This window comes from Scleropages formosus, chromosome 18 (genome assembly GCF_900964775.1).
Source record: "Scleropages formosus chromosome 18, fSclFor1.1, whole genome shotgun sequence".
NCBI classification, from domain to species: Eukaryota; Metazoa; Chordata; class Actinopteri; order Osteoglossiformes; family Osteoglossidae; genus Scleropages; species Scleropages formosus.
In genome coordinates, this window is record NC_041823.1 from 15,623,457 (window position 1) to 15,641,136 (window position 17,680).

General features: G+C 43.0%; 3 protein-coding genes across 6 annotated transcripts; 1 reads left to right on the top strand and 2 right to left on the bottom strand.

The window, feature by feature from the left end:
* Positions 1-3,821: 3,821 nt before the first annotated feature.
* isg20l2 (interferon stimulated exonuclease gene 20-like 2) lies at positions 3,822-6,347 on the bottom strand. The gene is made up of 4 exons (XM_018739677.1): positions 6,216-6,347; positions 4,641-5,712; positions 4,239-4,439; positions 3,822-4,059 (listed from the first exon to the last, which is right to left on the bottom strand). Exons 2-4 carry the CDS (start codon positions 5,532-5,534, stop codon positions 3,952-3,954), a joined length of 1,203 nt encoding a protein of 400 aa, XP_018595193.1. The 5' UTR covers positions 5,535-5,712; positions 6,216-6,347; the 3' UTR covers positions 3,822-3,951.
* mettl25b (methyltransferase like 25B) lies at positions 6,347-12,541 on the top strand. 4 transcript variants are annotated; one of them, XM_018739673.2, is made up of 9 exons: positions 6,347-6,424; positions 7,484-7,590; positions 8,928-9,046; positions 9,156-9,372; positions 9,632-9,694; positions 9,911-10,048; positions 10,155-11,119; positions 11,377-11,561; positions 12,033-12,541. In XM_018739673.2, exons 2-9 carry the CDS (start codon positions 7,489-7,491, stop codon positions 12,143-12,145), a joined length of 1,902 nt encoding a protein of 633 aa, XP_018595189.1. In that variant the 5' UTR covers positions 6,347-6,424; positions 7,484-7,488; the 3' UTR covers positions 12,146-12,541. The 4 variants fall into 4 exon arrangements, with proteins under 4 accessions (XP_018595189.1, XP_018595188.1, XP_018595192.1 ...); XM_018739672.2 differs by having other exon boundaries at positions 6,369-6,417; XM_018739674.2 differs by having other exon boundaries at positions 6,379-6,413.
* Positions 12,542-15,330: 2,789 nt separating this feature from the next.
* Positions 15,331-17,275, bottom strand: s100a1 (S100 calcium binding protein A1). The gene is made up of 3 exons (XM_018739744.2): positions 17,180-17,275; positions 15,754-15,912; positions 15,331-15,545 (listed from the first exon to the last, which is right to left on the bottom strand). The coding sequence occupies exons 2-3, from the start codon at positions 15,892-15,894 to the stop codon at positions 15,393-15,395; spliced, it is 294 nt and encodes a 97-aa protein (XP_018595260.1). The 5' UTR covers positions 15,895-15,912; positions 17,180-17,275; the 3' UTR covers positions 15,331-15,392.
* Between the last annotated feature and the right edge of the window lie 405 nt (positions 17,276-17,680).

Sequence of the window (17,680 nt, forward strand, 5' to 3'; positions counted from 1 at the left end):
CCAGTCCGTCGCAAGGCGCCCCAAGCGGGACTCGAACCCCATACCCACTGGAGAGCAGGACCTGGTCCAACCCACTGCACCACTGCACCCCCCTGTCTATAAACATTTATTCATAATTTTAATAACTAAGTCAGTTAAACACAAAGTGCTTGTCCAAGTCAGGGTTGCGGTGGTCAGAAGGGTCCTGGAAGCACAGGGCACAAGGAAAGTGAAAGGTACGATCTGCACGGGATGCCAGTCCATTTCAAGGTAGCCACTCACACACAAGTACTTACCCAGTACTACACTACAAGCAATTCAGAGTCAGCAATCCTCTTAAAACACATCTTTGGACGGTAGGAGCAAACCAGAGCCCCTGTAAACATCAGGAGAACATGCAATCTCCATGCAGACTGAGCTAGATGTGAAGCCTACATGCAAACGGCCCAGGTGCCGTGAGGTAGCAGTGCCATCATGATGCCCTGAAAGAATAATCATCTCACTTTTAAAATGTCAGTTAATACCCAAATTAGTTATAGCTCAAACAAAAGAAACAGTTCAAAATGCTTTCCATAATAATGACTTCAAAGTTATAACAAATTATATCAACTATAACAATATAATTATTATGCAATTAAAATAAATTACCACAGTTATATCCCTGGACTACCGGGATTTTTTACACATTTGTTCAGGTCGCTATGGATATCACTGCATTCCAACAACCAGATACATAGTCTAAGACAGAGGTACCATTAATTGAAAAAATGGATGTAGAAAGGTGAACAGAGATTACTTCAAAGATGCTGACTCAAGCTGACATGTAGGTATGCCATGGAATCCAGCCTTGTGATTCATGTCTGGAGCCCTAACCACATCTGGGCGTGAGATGAGTAATGCCACACGTTGAGGTGTAACAACAGGATGGTAGAATGAAGGTTGGGGGAAACGGAGTTTGTGTCATAGAATAAAACAGAGTGGAAACTGACAGCTGCTGGTTGGAAGGGTGAATACAGCTTTGTAACCCCCCCCCTCCACCTGTTAGTCTTGGGTACATGTCAGGCCATGGAGGAATTTAACACAGGGGCACAGGCAAGACAGTCAATAGCAGTGCTTGGAAGTCAGTTGGATTTGAGACCTGGAACACATTCTATGAGACTAAGATCGAACATAATAAACACAATATTTACATTTGCATTTATTCATTTAGCAGATGCTTTTCTCCAAAGCGACGTACATCTCATAGAAAATAGAATTGTGCATTACTTTAGGAGAGAGAGATATAGCTGCAGATGTGTGACTCTTAAGTACAGTTAGTTTGTTTCCTTCACCATATGCACCAACGTTCATCATACAAGTAGCTGCATAAAACTTTACCAGAATATCAACAATTCCTAATCACCTTCCTAGTAGTTTTTTTTTTTTTTTTTTGGAGATACATATAAACATTTATATTACATTGCAGGAGTATGTGTACAATTTGCAATGCTTGCTACATTACACATAATTATATGCAGGCATGTAAAACTGGATTTTAAAACTAGAAATTCTCTGTACATCTTTGGAATGTTAATATTTTAGGCTAAAACTTGCATGATATGAAATTGTGACCAGTTTTGGGAAAGATCACCAGGGTAGCTAAAAAAGATCAACATAGACGTGTCACATTATTTAGATTTAGTGCATGAAAAGAACATAAAGGCACATATCCCATATTGTTCCAGTGAAAATTACATAGCAGTATAAAAGGGTAAATCATTGTTAAGTGTTTTGGAGAAATGTTCTGGCTAAATAAGTAAACGTAAGTCGGCAGTAATGAGTAGACGATCTTCTCAATTTAGTCTTTAGTCTACAATGTCAGTATGGTGGTAGTTGTGCTGCAGAAAATGGACAAAGCAATTCAGACAAGAACTAAGAAAGCCAGAGGACCATGTCCATGTGTGGCCACCCTGTGAAGGAATGGCATCCCTTACATGGTGTGCCCCTCCAAACCTTGCACCTAATGATTCTGGGATAGGCTCCAGACTGCGGTGAGCCTTGTAAGGATAAGTGGTTAACAAAAGTGAGTGATGTTAACAGCCCAGTGGACAGTGGTGCTTTAATGAACAACTACATCTAGTTAAGTACCTTCCATGGCCATCAGTGAAGTTATCAGATTATCAAACCACTAATGGAAGCTCTTGAGTGCAAAGAATGTTTCCACCTTCATCATTTTACCAAGTCATGAAGGCTTTTCTTCTTAAAGGATGGCCCAATGTCAGTGTGTACATTTAGCTGATGCTTTTCTCCAAAGCAACTTATAACATTAAGGTACTTACAATAATTTACCCATTTATACAGCTGGGCAATTCTTACTGGAGCAATTTTAGGGTAAGTATCTTGCTCAAAGGTACTACAGCCAGAGAAAGGAATTGAACCTGTGACCTTTGAGTCCAAAGGCAGAAGCACTAACCACTAGACTACCAGAAAAAAAGAAGTGAATCACTTCTGAAGGTAAATAACAGCCCTGCTTTGTATTAGTAAATGAATATTTGTGTGTTGAGGGGGGTGCGGTGGCACAGTGGGTTGGGCCGCAGTCCTGCTGTCTGGTGGGTCTGGGGTTCGAGTCCCGCTTGGGGTGCCTTGTGGCGGACTGGCGTCCTGTCCTGGGTGTGTCCCCTCCCCCTCTGGCCTTACGCCCTGTGTTGCTGGGTAGGCTCCGGTTCCCCGTGACCCCGTATGGGACAAGCGGTTCTGAAAATGTGTGTGTGTGTGTGTGTGTATTTGTGTGTTTTGTATTGTAAAAAGCACAACTTATGAGTAACTGAGGTAAATATAATTATGATGATGGACATGCCATCAACCATGGCCTAAAGCAATCACTTGTGTGGTTTGCTAGAAGGTGCGCACACGTGCACACACACACACACACACACACACATTCTGAACTGCTTATCCCCTTATCCCATTTGGGGGTCACAAGGAGCCACAGCCTAACCTGGTAACACAGGGCATGGGGCTGGAGGGGGAGGGGACACACCCAGGGCAGGACACCAGTCTGTTGCAAGGCACCCCAAGCAGGACTCGAACCCCAGACCCACCAGAGAGCAGGACCCAGTCCAACCCACTGCACCACTGTGCCACCGCACCCCTCAGAAGGCAAGTATGGGGTATAAAATTTGTTCTACTAACCCTGTAGCATTTTTCATCTAGACAAGAGAAACAATTGGATATGGACAGAAGGCCTCAACTGTCAAGTTTCAGTAGAATTTGTGAATAGATGCCACGAAGACATGTCCTCATTTCTTGGAGGACACATCATTAGTGAAATAAATCATAACTAATAGCCTGCTGAGAGGTAAGGTGTTTGATGTAGCTCATTCCTTTTAAAATATCATCCTTCAAATTTCTTTATCATCTTGACCACATGAAGGTCTAGTACTGGGTTTTTGGCAAATGAGGGAAGAGTTGTGTGCAGTTAATGGGTCAGTGTAGAATTCACAACACAGGAGTGAAGCTGACTCACTCAACCAGGACACAAGCAATAGTGCATGTAGGACACGGACCAGGCCCTGCTCCTACAGCAGGAAGACATAGACTTATTGGCCATTCATGTGCCCACAAAAGGAAAACTGATGACCTTGGTTACAACTGCTTGCTTGCAATGTGAAAGATGAATGAGCTATGGAAAGGAATGCTCTGCTACGAGCCTGATACAGGCCTCTAGCAAAACAAATCAGTTAAATGTTTATTAAGGGTACAATCAGCTGTTTTACAAAAATAAGCACAATTTGTTTTCATTATCGAAGTAAAAATGGTAAAAGACAAAAGTACAAAAATGTACATATATACACAAAGTTTAAAACTTTACTTGAGTCCTTTAAGAGCAAAAAGAAAAACCAGATACAGTACTTCACCCCATTTCCATAAACAGTATAGTTTCAGGCTGGGCAGTGCAAGGTAACAAGCCTCACAGCTGCCTATGGATATAGTTCAAATGCTAGAAGAAGCCAAAGTCTTCTCCCATTCCACCTCCACAATCTTGTAAAGTTCCATGGAAGCTCTGGCATCTTCTACAGAGGAGTGCCCACTTTTACCAACCTACAAAAGACAAAACATTATAGTCACTGAAGTATTGCTGTAAAGTTAATTCTAACCACTAGATGCTTCAAGGTTTTAGACAATTGAGTAAATTTGTAATTATAGTACTGATTGAAATTAATTGCTCTGTGACAGAAAAAGGGTAAAACTAAGCTAAAAGCACCATGAAGCAGGGTCACCTGGATGTCTTTATTGAGGAGGGCTTTTGTGAGCTTCTTCAGCGATGCTAGCTGCGCTTCTGGAAAGCCAGCCTTCTTATTGAGCAGCGGAATGCAGGAGGTGTCACGCGTGAGGCCTGAAGGGTGACTATATGACAAAGCCTTGAAATCGTTGTGGATGGCATGGCCCACCACAACTTTCCCCTTTAGGATCTTCAGTATCTAATGGATGCAAAACATATTGAACATATTAGTTGCAGGTTTGACATAACATTCTGCAACCCTGCATTAACACGTTTATTATCTCTTCTACCAGTATTTGTCCATGAGATGTGATGCTAGAGACCTTTTCAAAGTAATGACTTGCAATTGGTAAATAACAGACAATGATTTTTGTTAGCGGTTCTTATACTACGTGCTTACCTCACTTTTGGCTTGTGAAAATGGCTTAGCATTTATGAGGTGGGTCCGTGTGACTCCACTCCACCGAGTCCGAAAATCAGTCACAGGAGAAATGGGCTTGATGTAATGGTCATAAAGAACATCCCCGTTGTATGACACAATGCTACAACGCGCTAACTCATTATATCGACCTTTGGGACCTGTTCCCACCATCTCACAGTCAATAGCCAGGTATTTCAGCGGATTGCCAATAAGTTTAACTTGTTCAGGAATCTGTGCAGTGTGCTGGGCGTGACCTTGACCCTTGCTGCTTTGGGCTGTAGTACTGGTTGGATTTGATCTTTTAGATTGGGTGCTTGTGGAGCTGCTCTCAAATGGACTGGTAACGATAGTGGAAAAGCTCTTGGGAAATGTGAGCTTTACAGAAGCTGGGGGATTAAGAACAGAGCATTTCTGGGTGTGCAAATTGGGCACAAAGGGTTTCATATCCTGAATTTTCATAGATTTTGGCTTTCCTTCTCTGTCTTGTTTAGGTGTCTTATCCTTATTTTTCATAAATTTTGGCTGTCCTAAGTCTTGTTTCTTATCTTGATCTTTCACATAAAATGGCTTTCCATCTAGGCCTTGTTTAGGTTTCTTTGGGATGCTCTGGCTACAATGGGATGCGTTGGTGGGGGAATACGAGCTATTAGAATGTATGGAGAAGACATCAGTCTTGCGTGGCCTTTCATCTGAGGCTTGTTTCTTCTGTTTGCGCTGGTTCTGCTTACTGCGGAGGAGGCATCTCCGTTCTAAAACTCTACGTCTCTTAAGAAACTTCTCGTGTTTAATTTTTCCATCTGATTTCCTCCTTGCGTCGCAAGCGGTAGGCCCATCGTTGTGGGAGACCTCCAGATTAATGATGATGCCAGACATTTCCGACAAGTTACGAGTGGTCTCTCAAGGAGGTACATAAAAAGCGCTCACACTTCAGCTCTGCTCTTCATTCCAGCCGGGTAATGCCGAAGAATTATTAAGTACTCAAAAATGTTTTCGTATGACATGTGCCTTTACTTGAGGTGAAGTTCTGGAAAAATCAAGACTGGGCATCTGTCTGAAAAGATGAGGAAAACACAAAGAAGGAAATGAAACTGACGTAAATTACGCGGACACTGAGTCACTGTACACTTCTGTAAACATTTATTTAAACATATAGAATTTTCTGGACATTTCAAGGTAGGTGTTGCCTGTTGGTAACTAACAAGCTAATATTTCACTGGTAAAGCTTTTTTACATCAGAATGTGAAAGAACCGTGATTTACTTTCACTTTGTGTGAAGTACAGCACACAGCAGCAGGTCAATATGTACAGAAACATCACTGTCACAAAACAATATCATTCAAAACACTGCTAGCTAGACACAATTACAATATATAGCTCTTCATTTCAGTCAGTGTTATTACACGACTAAAAATATTTATGTCCATCAAACTGTTGCGCGAGTACAAGAACCACAGGAACAACAGATCCACTGTCTGCTGTGTGACCGAGAGAGAAGACGTGTTTCCGACTCGATTTTTAAATAATAAAAAAAAAAAAATTAAAAAAAACCCTTACCACGAGCTTCACAAACACGACAGAAATGAAGCACAATGTGTAAAAAGTACACATAAGCGATCAGCAGCGTAAAAGCACTGCATTGTTGGCACGCGCGGAACCCCCCACTGACATGTGCGCGTTCTGTTTCCGCCGTACAGAGCATCTGCTTCCGGTTCAAGGTTCACGGGCTCCAAGCTGCGAGGTTCGTCCAGTTGTGTAGGTATGAAGTGAGTGTTACTCGCCTAATACCCTATCGTCAGTTTTTTTCCACTTGATTAAATGAACCTTGTCTAGTCTATGTATGTATGTAATATTGGTTTGTTTGTGTGTAATCCGTGTGTACGTATATACACTCGCAGTTGTCGAACACAACAATAATAATAATAAATAATTATCAGCAGAGCAGAGAGTCTCAAACTTGTTGTTATATGACTCTAAGTCACTTTTACCACTAGTTGACAATCAATAAAAGCTATATAATAATACATGTCTCTGCGTTTATTCATCACGATGTGGGGTGAGTTCTGTGAAACCGTCATGTGAAGTATTATTAATAAAATAACTGATCCTTCCTTCCAACCCCATGATCATCATGGAAAACAGTTGATTCCTGCAGGGTTGCTGGATATTAGAAATTTGAACGTACTTTTGAAAATTAATTTAATTTCTAAAATATTTTCTCCCCACGTTCTAATTGCTGATGGATTCACGACATAAGCGTGTCCAGTGTTTGTCAGCTTCTGGCCACTTTCACCTTTTTTTTGTAAAACACAGTAAAAGCTTAATAACGCAGATGACCCTCGGTTTCCATCCATGTAAAAAGTACGGGGTAAAGATTTAAGAAAGAAGAGCTCTTCACATGACTTTGTAATAAATAAAAGATTCATCATTTTAGTATTATTAGCTATGAACTGCATTAAAAATAATTTAAAGTGATAGAAAATAAAAACGCCTTGTCTCAGCAGACTCCTATGCGATGTGATTTGTTGACCGATTCATGACATGTCTAGAACCAGAGATAAGCTGGAAACACTTCGGAGCTGAGCTGGATCAAGGATGATGTCCAGCACTGTTCCTTCTGGGTGTGTTTTACAGCCAACTGATGGCTGGGTGCGGAAATGCGGATTGCTTTTGTTTCGCAACGCACGAACTTTTGAAAACATGCTGGTGAAGAAAGTACTATTAGCCTGAAAATGTTCCTGTGTTTGATCATTTGTAAACATGTAACATGGAGAGCCAGTGTGTGTTTATGTGTGTGTGTGTGTGTGTTTCTCTGTGTGCAACAGTTGCGATGGGATCGTGCACCTTCTCCTCACAGCAGCTGAGAGAGCTGGCCAGAGATGTCACCTCGTTCCTTTCCCAGTACAAACACATCTCTGATTCCTACATCATTGTACGTACTCATCCGTATTATTTTTCATCAGGGCTCTTCTCCGGGTTAAACAAAGTTTCCGTTATTGCCGTATGCTATATGATGATGGGGCCCAGCTGAGTAGACTAATATAAATTTGCATGTAAGTTATGTATTAGTATTATGTTGCTGGTGTATAAATGTTATGCAGCATCTTGACTTTGCCGCAACACTTTGATTTATCATATGACTCCAGATTCAAAGAACGAAATTCTTTTTTAAAAATCAAGTGTATGCTAATTATTTTAAAGATGTAATATGTATTTTTTATATTATCACTTGTAACTCTTTGTGACAGTTCCCTGATACTTCTGTCAGGATGACTCTCCCACTGAGATTTTTTGAACCACAGCAGGGTTTATTAACAAGAGCACAAGAGGGAAACATGGTCCAGGAAAAAGGCAAATAAGAGATACAATTTTAGAACTTTTCTCTCCACTTCAGCACCATCTCACTGTGAAACGAGAATATAAATAGTCATGGGAGCCATGGGAACTAGGTTTTTGTTTCCAGTAACTATGTGCATGTGTTATGGTGGTACCAGCAGCAGATGTTAATGTGTTCACACCCTCACTGTGTATCACACTATTATGAACAAGTATTAATTGGAACCATCAAGACTTCAGTCATTGTGAAGAAGAATAATTTCCTTTAATTAGGTGCTGGATCACTGAGTATTGCTAACACCATACAGGCTTCTCTAGCATAACAAACACTTCTTTTACAAGAATTCAGACTTATGAGCTAGTGTAATTTTTACCAGAAAAATTTATACAGCAATTTATTGGCTCTCATTTTCAAGAAGTGCCCAAAAAGAGCAGGAATTTCAGTTCAAAATACCTATCTTGCTACCGTGTATTTTCCTATATGATATACTGAGCCCTAAAGAAAAAATAAAGTTATAAAAGTTGAAAAGGCAAAGGAAAACCTTATCATTATTAAGTGATATAACACAGAGAATTCTCTTCAAAGGCAATGTCATTATGAATGTGTTTATTATTCCTTTAGTGCAAATGATTCTTTACAGATTTGTCAGCTGAGCATTTTAAGTAATTAAACAATGAGAACTGTGCCATTCGTTGGTGTTCTGGTAATGTGAGCTGAATTGGATTGTCTCATTGTTTTAAGAAAAAGGTATGAATTGTGCATAATTGGTGAAAATGGGATGAAAACATCATCCATTTTTGTTGTTCAATGCTCATAAAGCATTCTTATGAGAAGTCTCTTTTCAAGCGAATATTCAGACACAAATAATGGTTCCTACACAAGAGAAGCCTGTACAGTATATATGACATAGGTTTCTGCCTTGATTCCTGCAGGAGTTTTTCAGTGAAGATTTGTGGGCGACACTCCCCCCTGGGTGGCAGGAAGCCCTTTGTGACCTTTCAGCTCCCCAGATAGCTAACCTCTTGCTAGACAACAATTTCACGGAAAGATGGTAAGTGCCTCAGTGATGCTGTTAGAATATCATCCTAAAAATTAATTGAACTTCTGCTGAGAATTTTATAGACATCAAATTCTAATTTGAAAAGATTTCTTCGTTACAGTTACCCTTCTGTGTGGCCTCTGTCACTACTGGCATTCCGTACTTCGGCACACATTTTGGCTTTTTCTAGAAGGCCCCAAGATCAAGGAGCACAGGATGCAGGTTCCTTGCGGCCTGAGGAGTTCCACAAGAACAATAGCCAAAGCTCGCTGCTGGGACATATTTTTCGCAAACATGTGAAGCCTAAGAAGCAACACGAGATCCGCAAACTAGGAGCAGTACGGGTGCCATCCTTGGAGCCTTGGCCTTTCAAACAAGTGTAGAAGATTAATGCATTAAACACTTTATCACATGTCTAACAAGGGTCTTCCATTTGACTCTGCATAGAATGTCTAAAATGCATCTGCTAAGTGTTTGTACAAAGATACGGATGACTTTTTAATTTTTATCGTATATCCTAAAATTAGTTAGAAAACATTATGAAAAATTATTTATTATTGTATCATCTTATGTCATTTCTCTTTGATTTCCCCCCAGTTGGTAAAAACACTCTGTGATAAAACTTGTTGCAAAACTGTGGTGGACGTGGGATCTGGACAGGTAAACCTCACACCCGACCAACAAGATTTTGTGTGTGTATGTACTATGTTTGTCTTTCCCATCCATGAATTGCATTGTGAAGAAATGAGTAAGCAGCCAGTGTTTACTGCATCTCTTAACATATTTGCACAACCTACTACTGGTACGTTTTTTGTACAAAATCAACAGTTCCTGGAATTCTTTGCATTTTCACTGAAACCCTCTCATTTGCGTTAGGGCCATTTGACCCGCTTCCTGTCTTTTGGGCTTGGCCTTTCAGTCACTGGGATTGAAGCGGATGCTGCTCTGGTTTCCATGGCCAGAAAATTTGATGAACAGCTACTGAGTACTTTGAAAAAACAAATTGAGAGGAAGGTGACGCGATGTACTGACTATTGTGAAATAAGTCGGTGAAGATTGGTGGAAATTTTAACTTTAATTTGTGTTTTAAAGTGTTTTGACAGTAATCTTGCTTTTCCAGGATAATACAACACGGCATACCGTAGCTGCAACTGTCCCCTCACCCAATCATGTTATCGGCTGGGTCAACCCTAGAGCATCATGGGAAGAATTCATCAAACAGCTAGAGATGGGAGCGTGTGAGAGCAAGAGACATACAGCTACTCTGATGCACAATAAAAACAAAGAACTGAAATCAGCATCAAATGTAGATCAGGACCTTTACCATATGAGCCAAACTTTGCCATCATCTCAGTCTCACTGCTTTAGTCAACATGAGATAGTCCACAATGTGTCTTCAGATCTAAAGGTTGATCATGACCGTCTGATCACAGATCCACAGTCAAATTCTGTTGCTTTTCAGAACTGTCCAGAATCGAAATGCCTTGACTTGCCGTCTTCTCCTAAGAGGCAACGTGTGGTTGAGAGAGGGGAAGCTGTGAGTCAGATGTTCAGACCTCTGGCTATCTCCAGCTATAGCAGTAGCTCGTGCATGGAAAAAGACCGCAGTTGTTTGGATGCAATAGAGGAGGACAGGGAGTTCAGGACGGAAGGATTCATCCTGACAGGCCTTCATGCTTGTGGAGACCTGAGTGCCACGCTCCTGCGGCACTTTGCCAGCTGCCCCCATGTCCTGGGCATCACATCAGTGGCCTGCTGCCACATGAAGATTACCACCAAGGAAAACCCAACTCCTCCTGGAGTTCTTGTCCCTCCCTGCCCTACCCATTCCTCTCGCTCAGAATTCGGCTACCCAATGAGCTCTTGGGTAAGAGGGTTGCCTGGGCACCAGCTGTCATATAAAGCGCGTGAGGGTGCTTGCCATGCAATAGAGGACTACGTCGAGAGGCTAAGGACAGAGAGCGGGGTGCTGAAGACACACTGCTATCGGGCTGTTTTGGAGACCGTGATCAGGGCGTGTCGACCTGATTTGCGCAGGGCTGGCATTCAGACCATCAAGAAGGCCCATCTTCTGCCCTTTTCAGAGTTAGTAGTCAAAAGAGATGAACATTTGACCATTTCTACAATGCAGGCTGTGAGTGGCTGTAAGGTTTGAGTTTGAATGACTTTCCATTTGTCACGCAAGTTTTACGTTGTCAGAATCCTTAGACAGATTTTTAACTAGGATAAGTCCTAATATTGTTATGTTTATGTCAGTATGTGCGTACTCCAGGTTCATTTCAGAACAATGTAATGCGCACCCAGCCATGTTGTTCTGCACTTATATCTGCGTATGCCTGCAGGTATGCGCGACTGGGCCTGCCACGAGTGGGGCTGCCCTCTGACCTCCCACTGGACCACAGCAGGCTTGATGCCATGCTGCAGCAGAAGGGCCGTGTGGTTGTGTACTTCAGCCTTGTCCTGCTGTTGGCACCTGTCGTGGAGACTCTGGTGCTTTTGGACCGTATGCTGTTCTTACAAGAGAGAGGTGAGAAAAAGCAGGTAACCCATAGTTTGAAATCGGTGTTTAACTTCTGTTTTCCCATACTCACATTTGTTCATTTAGCTGACGCTTTTTTCAAAGCGACTTACAGTGTTAAAGTGCTTACAGTTATTTACCCGTTTATACAGCTGGGTAATTTTACTGGAGCAAATTTAGGGTAAGTCAGCCTTGCTCAAGGGTACTACAGCCAGAAGTGGGAATTGAACCTGCGACCTTTGGATCCAAAGACAGTAGTGCTAATGATTATACTACCAAGTGCCCCATTTTCCCATGTAACTGACAAGCTGTTGCGTGAAAGGAAGTCTGCTTTCAAACTGTTTATATAGGTATACCGATGTAGAACTGTAATGCTTTGCTTTGCTTCGCATGTGAAAACTAGAAATTAAACATACGGTCTCTATGGAATCATGCTGTCATTCATCAAATGATTTCTGGCCTACCCCTCTCTCTGTGTAGGTTTGCAAAGTCAGCTGGTGCCTCTCTTCGATCCTGCATTCTCACCGCGAAACCTGGTGTTGGTGGCAGTGAGGCCAGGGCACAGTGGCGTGGCCCAAAGTCCCACAGCATAACAAATAGCTGTGTTGAAGCACCGCGCTTGGGGTTCAGGTCCTGAAGCTTCGTGTGACTTCTGGAAAGCAGTTTACAGATACTATAGGACAGGATCTGGGAGGAAAAACACCCAGTTCTCCTTATTGCCACATCAGTATGCAGAACATAAGTTCATGGTTCAGGTGAAATGACTGCTAATCTAATTGTTGTCATTAGTTTTGTTTTTAACTCTCGTTTTTATGGCACACATCAATAAGTACTAGATTGTGGACATATCTCATTGTTTCAGATATCAGTTTTAAAGCTGTTGTAATTTCTAAAAAGAGCAATGTATTCTACATTTCTCTATACAAAGTTTAGTTATAAGCTCACCAAACTGCTGTGTATACAGTGCATAATACTCATATTAAAATGAAATACCAGTGTACTTTTTATTTCAAGAATTTGTTGAGTTCCCATATATGTTGCCAAACACACTGTTGTTGGTCCTTCCAATGGCTAGAACCTACAAGCCTCTGGTCAGTCAGTTTCATTAGTGTCCATTAGTTTATGATGATGGGACTATTTAAGTGACAAAACAGATATAACAATGTTTCTCTATAGAAAGGTATGTCCTCATTACTTCCACAGAGTCCAGGACACAAATCTTTCAAGTGCCTATAGGGGTTTCAAAAATCCTACTGCTAAATTTAAACACTATACACGTGAGTAAGGTCACGCACACACACACACATTTTCCAAAGGTATTTTTTTTCCCTCAATAAAGATGGCGCACTTGCTGTTTTGTTTCAGAGGGAAAACAGCTCCACTTCCGTAGTTTGAAAATCCCCATCCCAGCTTTTTTTTTTTTTTCCTCAAATTAAGGCCATCGTGAGGTTCAATACAGCCAAAACGCCACTATTTCCACCACTTCCTGCGCGTAGAGCCTCACTTTCGGCCCAAAACCGCCAAAAAAAAGACAGCGTTAAAGCGACAGGTCCAAACCAGCAGGTGTGTGTGAAGCTGCTGAACCGCATGTAGCCACCAGCGTTATGATCACTGTACTCTGTGTGAGGTAAATAAGGTAAGCGAGGGTAACGGCACACGCTGCTCTCCTCTCTGAAACGGCCCTCATCAAGACTCCAAGTCATGTCTCTTTCTATATGTAAGTAACGGCATGAAGAAACAAACAAGCTAGTATGGAGCGTCGGTAAAAGTGAGTTCCATGAGGAGGCGGTCAAACAACGTCGTTCGTGTGCGTGATATAAACGATAAAGGGCTGAGAAATTGCGGCGCAGCTTTCAACAGCACATTTCTACTACAGGTGAGGTGCGTTGGACAGCTGGCTGCTCTCAGCCTGGTGTGAGAAGCACTCCCCTGCTCACTCCTTTGATAGTAAGAACACATGTCAGGGTCACCTGGAAATTGACGTGTGAACATGTTTGAACTTCCACCCCAGGCTTCTGAGACAGGTCCTGCACTGCGGGGACCCTGATGTGAAAGGTACTCCCGGACAGCCAGTGGATGAGCCTCCGTCTTCATTGCGTGGAGCCTTTCACCAAACACCTGGCTGAGGCCGCTTGTCCCGAGCGGAGTCACAGTGAACCGGAGCCTAACCCGGCAACACAGGGCGCAAGGCTGGAGGGGGAGGGGACACACCCAGAACGGGACGCCAGTCCATTGCAAGGCACCCCAAGCAGGACTCAAACCCCAGATCCACCAGAGAGCAGGACCCGGACAAACCCGCTGCACCACCGCACCCTCCACCAAACACCTCCCCATCTCTAATTCTAGGTCAAATAATGACCAGATTGGTCAAACTGAGAATTTCAGAGTCTGGTGCTCAGTTCTGTTTGCAACCCAAAATCTCAGTTCTTTGGATCGTCTAAAGCTTTTCTACATTTCTATGTGCTATAACTGATTTCACACATTTCTCCTTTTTCACCCTAACTGTCATCAAAATTTGCAAATGTACCTGTGTTAATGGGCACACCTGTCATGCCTTTGTCTCCTGGAAACTTTTACTGGACCCGATGTGTTTAGTGGCAATGGCAATTCGTCGCTCAATTGAAAAGTCTCTTATCTGTTACAGCGAATGTGCGCAGTCGTCATTTGCCACTCATTTTGTATGAAAACGTACAAATGGACAGTTGAAATATATGGAGAAGTAAAAAGTGGGGGTGTGCTGTGTGGATATTTTGTGTAGTGTTCAACTGGGACAGCTGCTGTTAAAGTGGTCCCAGCTGCTTCCTTTGGACCTGGAGGTCACAGGTTTGATGCAAGCAAGGTACACACGCACACTTTCAGAACCGCTTGTCTAATACGGGGTCGCAGGGAACCGGAGCCTAACCCGGCAACACAGGGCGTAAGGCTGGAGGGGGAGGGTACACACCCGGGACGGGACGCCAGTCCGTCGCAAGGCACCCCAAGCGGGACTCGAACCCCAGACCTACCGGAGAGCAGGACCCGGTCCAACCCACTGCGCCCCCCGCAAGCAAGGTACTTACCCTAAATTGCACCAGTAAAAATTACCCAGCTGTATAAATGGGTGAATAATTAATTGTATCCTTAATACTGTAAGTCGCTTTGGAGAAAAGCATCAGCTGAATGAATAAATGTACATGCATAAGTGCCTCTGAAGGGCGCGCTTGCGGACGGAGAAGAGCGTTAGTTCTAAATACCCGCCAGTAGGTGGCGCTGTAAGGTCATTTAGCCCAGACATCTTCAGTCCTTGCGGCTGGTGGGAAGGTCGGAAATCAGAGGCAGAATAATATCATCTGTATATTTCTTGCGAGTAAGAAAATGTTTTTTTCCTTATAAATTTAACATAGTTATCTGTAGATGACAATTAAAAATCTCCACACTTCCATATTACTTTAATACACACTTACTGTTCAGACTAGATTTAAATGATTGGTTTTGTGTTTTCCAGTTGTCTTCAGGTGAAAATGTTTCATCGTGCAGTCATTGTCACACTCCAGATTTCTGAGGCCTTTTTTTTCCTGCGGTCTCTTAGATTTCTAGTAATGTCAACTTTGTTTTCATTGTTATGTCCAACGTGAGATCCGTTATATTTGCGCCCAGGTCGAGGCTGCTGTATTCTGCATCAGAGTGTGTGTGAGTGTGTGTGTGTGCGTGTGTGTGCCCTGCAAGGCCTGTTCGCTATATGCAGCTTACTGCTCATAAACTGTGTGCAGGAGGTAGAAAACCAAGAAGAAAATAAGGCTTCATTTAAAGAAATGATGTTTATTAAGAGAAGGCAGAAGGTGCTCCAAGAATGACTCCGTATTACTCTTTGCACCCCTGAGCTTCAAGAAAACAATTGCAGGCAACGGTTAGAGCTACAACCAGCACTACAAATTCCTGGAAGTCCACTTCTCCATCAGCGTTCTCATCCAGTTCCTTCATTATACTGTCTGCCACATCGGGTTCTTTACAGGCCTGGGAAACAAAAGGCGGAGAAGAGTTGACGTCACTGGAAATGTTCCTCATCTCCTAAGGATCTGAGTGTCAGAGCATTAGGGAGGTTTGCTGAAGGTACAAATATGGGGGTCGTGTTATGTTCTGTCGGTTGCATTTCTAGGTTTAATTGTGGAGGAAATGGATTTCTTTCCTTGGTGGTTTTTAGGTGCCCCCTCTCCCAGCTCACCGTCAGGAATTCACTGAGCTCTTCCTGTAAAAGGTTCTTCATCTCCCCTTTGTTCAGCTTGTTCTTGTCTCCCTCTTTCGAAGAGTACGAGTGGAAAACCTCGATCAGAGACTGCATCGCCGTTTCTAGCTTGGAGCACATGTTGGCCTTTTGTTGTATCTGAAAAGCCAGAGAGGGAGAAGGGTTAGCAAATTACCGCAAGCGGAGCTACACATTTCGCTCACGTGGGCAGATTTGTCGGAGTTTATGAAAGCAGAAGCGGCTGCGAAGCTTCTGAGGATCCCCGCCTTGATGTCCCTGCCGCTGCCGTTCCTGTGTCTCGTTTCATTCGTTTACAGCTATAGGATGCGACAGAGCTGCATGAATAATGTAAATGCCTTGTGCTGATGGAAGGTCCAAGCGGAGACGCCGCTCACCGAATGATCTCCGCGACCGAGAACCGCTGGTTAATAATCTGCTTCATTTTCTCACCGGCCTGAAATAATGCAGCACCTCCCTTTGCAAACACATTTTACATTAAAACCCCAGTAAATTTCTGGCCCTAATTCATGACATAGTGATAACGTATCAGTGCTTCAGACTCTACGCCACAAGAGGTTTATGTGTGAACTAATGAGGAATGTATGCAAAATAAATACCCAGCAACTGAATGTTATTTGCAGCAGTTTTCACCTTTTCCCTTCACTTTCTCTCTCTTTTACTCTCAGCCATTTATCACATGCGGTCATGAGATCTGATTTATTTATAGTGAAACGCTCAGTGACCTGAAAAACGAGACCTTTATGGCTCCACGCAGGACACCCCCCCCATCTCATTCCTGTTATAATTCCCCTTTAAACGCTTCATTTAGACGGGGCGCAGCGCCCGAGCTCTTCGGCTGCAGGTTCAAATCCCGCCCACTGCGGGTGCAGTGCTCCGGTTTCCTCCCACTGTCCTTGAGCATGGTATTTACCCTGCGATGACTCCAGTACGAATTAACCGGCTGTACAAATGGGTAAGTACCTTCATATTTTAAGTTGCTGTAAGAAAAGCATCAGCTAAATGAATAAAGGAGAAAGCGAGGTTCACTGGAGAATCTAACTGTCCTTAACGTGAGTGAAGGAGGATGTTTGACTGAGAAGCCTACCAGGATAGGCTCTGGACCACCGCGACCTCAAATGGACAATCCGTTACTGGAAGGGATTGAACATACTGTAATTTCCTCTATATAGCTATACTTATATAAGTATGTATATTAGTACATATAATGTATATATGACTACAGTACGTACTCATTATGTATGTATATATGTGTGTGTGTGTGTGTGTGTGTGTGTGTGTGTATAATAAATGTAGTTAGTAAAGAAGGTAGACTAGCAGAGTCCAGCTACGCGCTGTCCGAGAAAGATCGGATAGGATGGGATCGGAACCTCGGTGTAAAACTCACCAGAGCCGCGCAGAGATCCGCCTTCAGGGACACCAGTGACACCCGCGATTTGTCCTCCCGCCTTTTTTACACCTTTTATACACACAGCAGCAGCAGCACCTGTGTGCGGGATCAGGCGAAGCACCTCCTACCACCCCCCCCCCCTTCACGCCACACGCCGTCCAGCCCGGTCAGGTACAGTAGTGGGGAGATAATGTAGCCAAATTCTAATGAAAAGCATGCAATGGAGTTATAGGTAAGAACTGAGGGGATACATTAGGTTTGCTGGGGGTGGGGCGCACCCCCCCTCCCCCACTCCAGTTACTCCTTTCTGAGCTTATTGATTATTCACATACATTTACTTTTCATTCATTTTTATTTAGCCCACGCTTTTCTGCAAAGAGACTTACATCTCAGAGAAGAGCGCAAAGAGCACTTTACACCAGCAGAAGGGAGGACTGGGATGCAGACACGTAACTCCAGAGTACAGTTAATTTGTCACCATTCATTCCACTATAATAA

Excerpts from the sequence above, each read along its gene's own strand:
- s100a1 (XM_018739744.2), bottom strand. The coding sequence starts at position 15,894 with ATGTGCTCCAAGCTAGAAACGGCGATGCAGTCTCTGATCGAGGTTTTC. Across the intron at positions 15,546-15,753 it reads AGCTCAGTGAATTCCTGACG|GCCTGTAAAGAACCCGATGT; the intron begins GTGAGCTGGGAG and ends TTTGTTTCCCAG.
- mettl25b (XM_018739673.2), top strand. The coding sequence starts at position 7,489 with ATGGGATCGTGCACCTTCTCCTCACAGCAGCTGAGAGAGCTGGCCAGA. Across the intron at positions 9,047-9,155 it reads AACAATTTCACGGAAAGATG|TTACCCTTCTGTGTGGCCTC; the intron begins GTAAGTGCCTCA and ends TCTTCGTTACAG. Across the intron at positions 11,120-11,376 it reads CATCTTCTGCCCTTTTCAGA|GTATGCGCGACTGGGCCTGC; the intron begins GTTAGTAGTCAA and ends GTATGCCTGCAG.
- isg20l2 (XM_018739677.1), bottom strand. The coding sequence starts at position 5,534 with ATGTCTGGCATCATCATTAATCTGGAGGTCTCCCACAACGATGGGCCT. Across the intron at positions 4,440-4,640 it reads TTTCACAAGCCAAAAGTGAG|ATACTGAAGATCCTAAAGGG; the intron begins GTAAGCACGTAG and ends TGCATCCATTAG. Across the intron at positions 4,060-4,238 it reads TCCTCAATAAAGACATCCAG|GTTGGTAAAAGTGGGCACTC; the intron begins GTGACCCTGCTT and ends TGTCTTTTGTAG.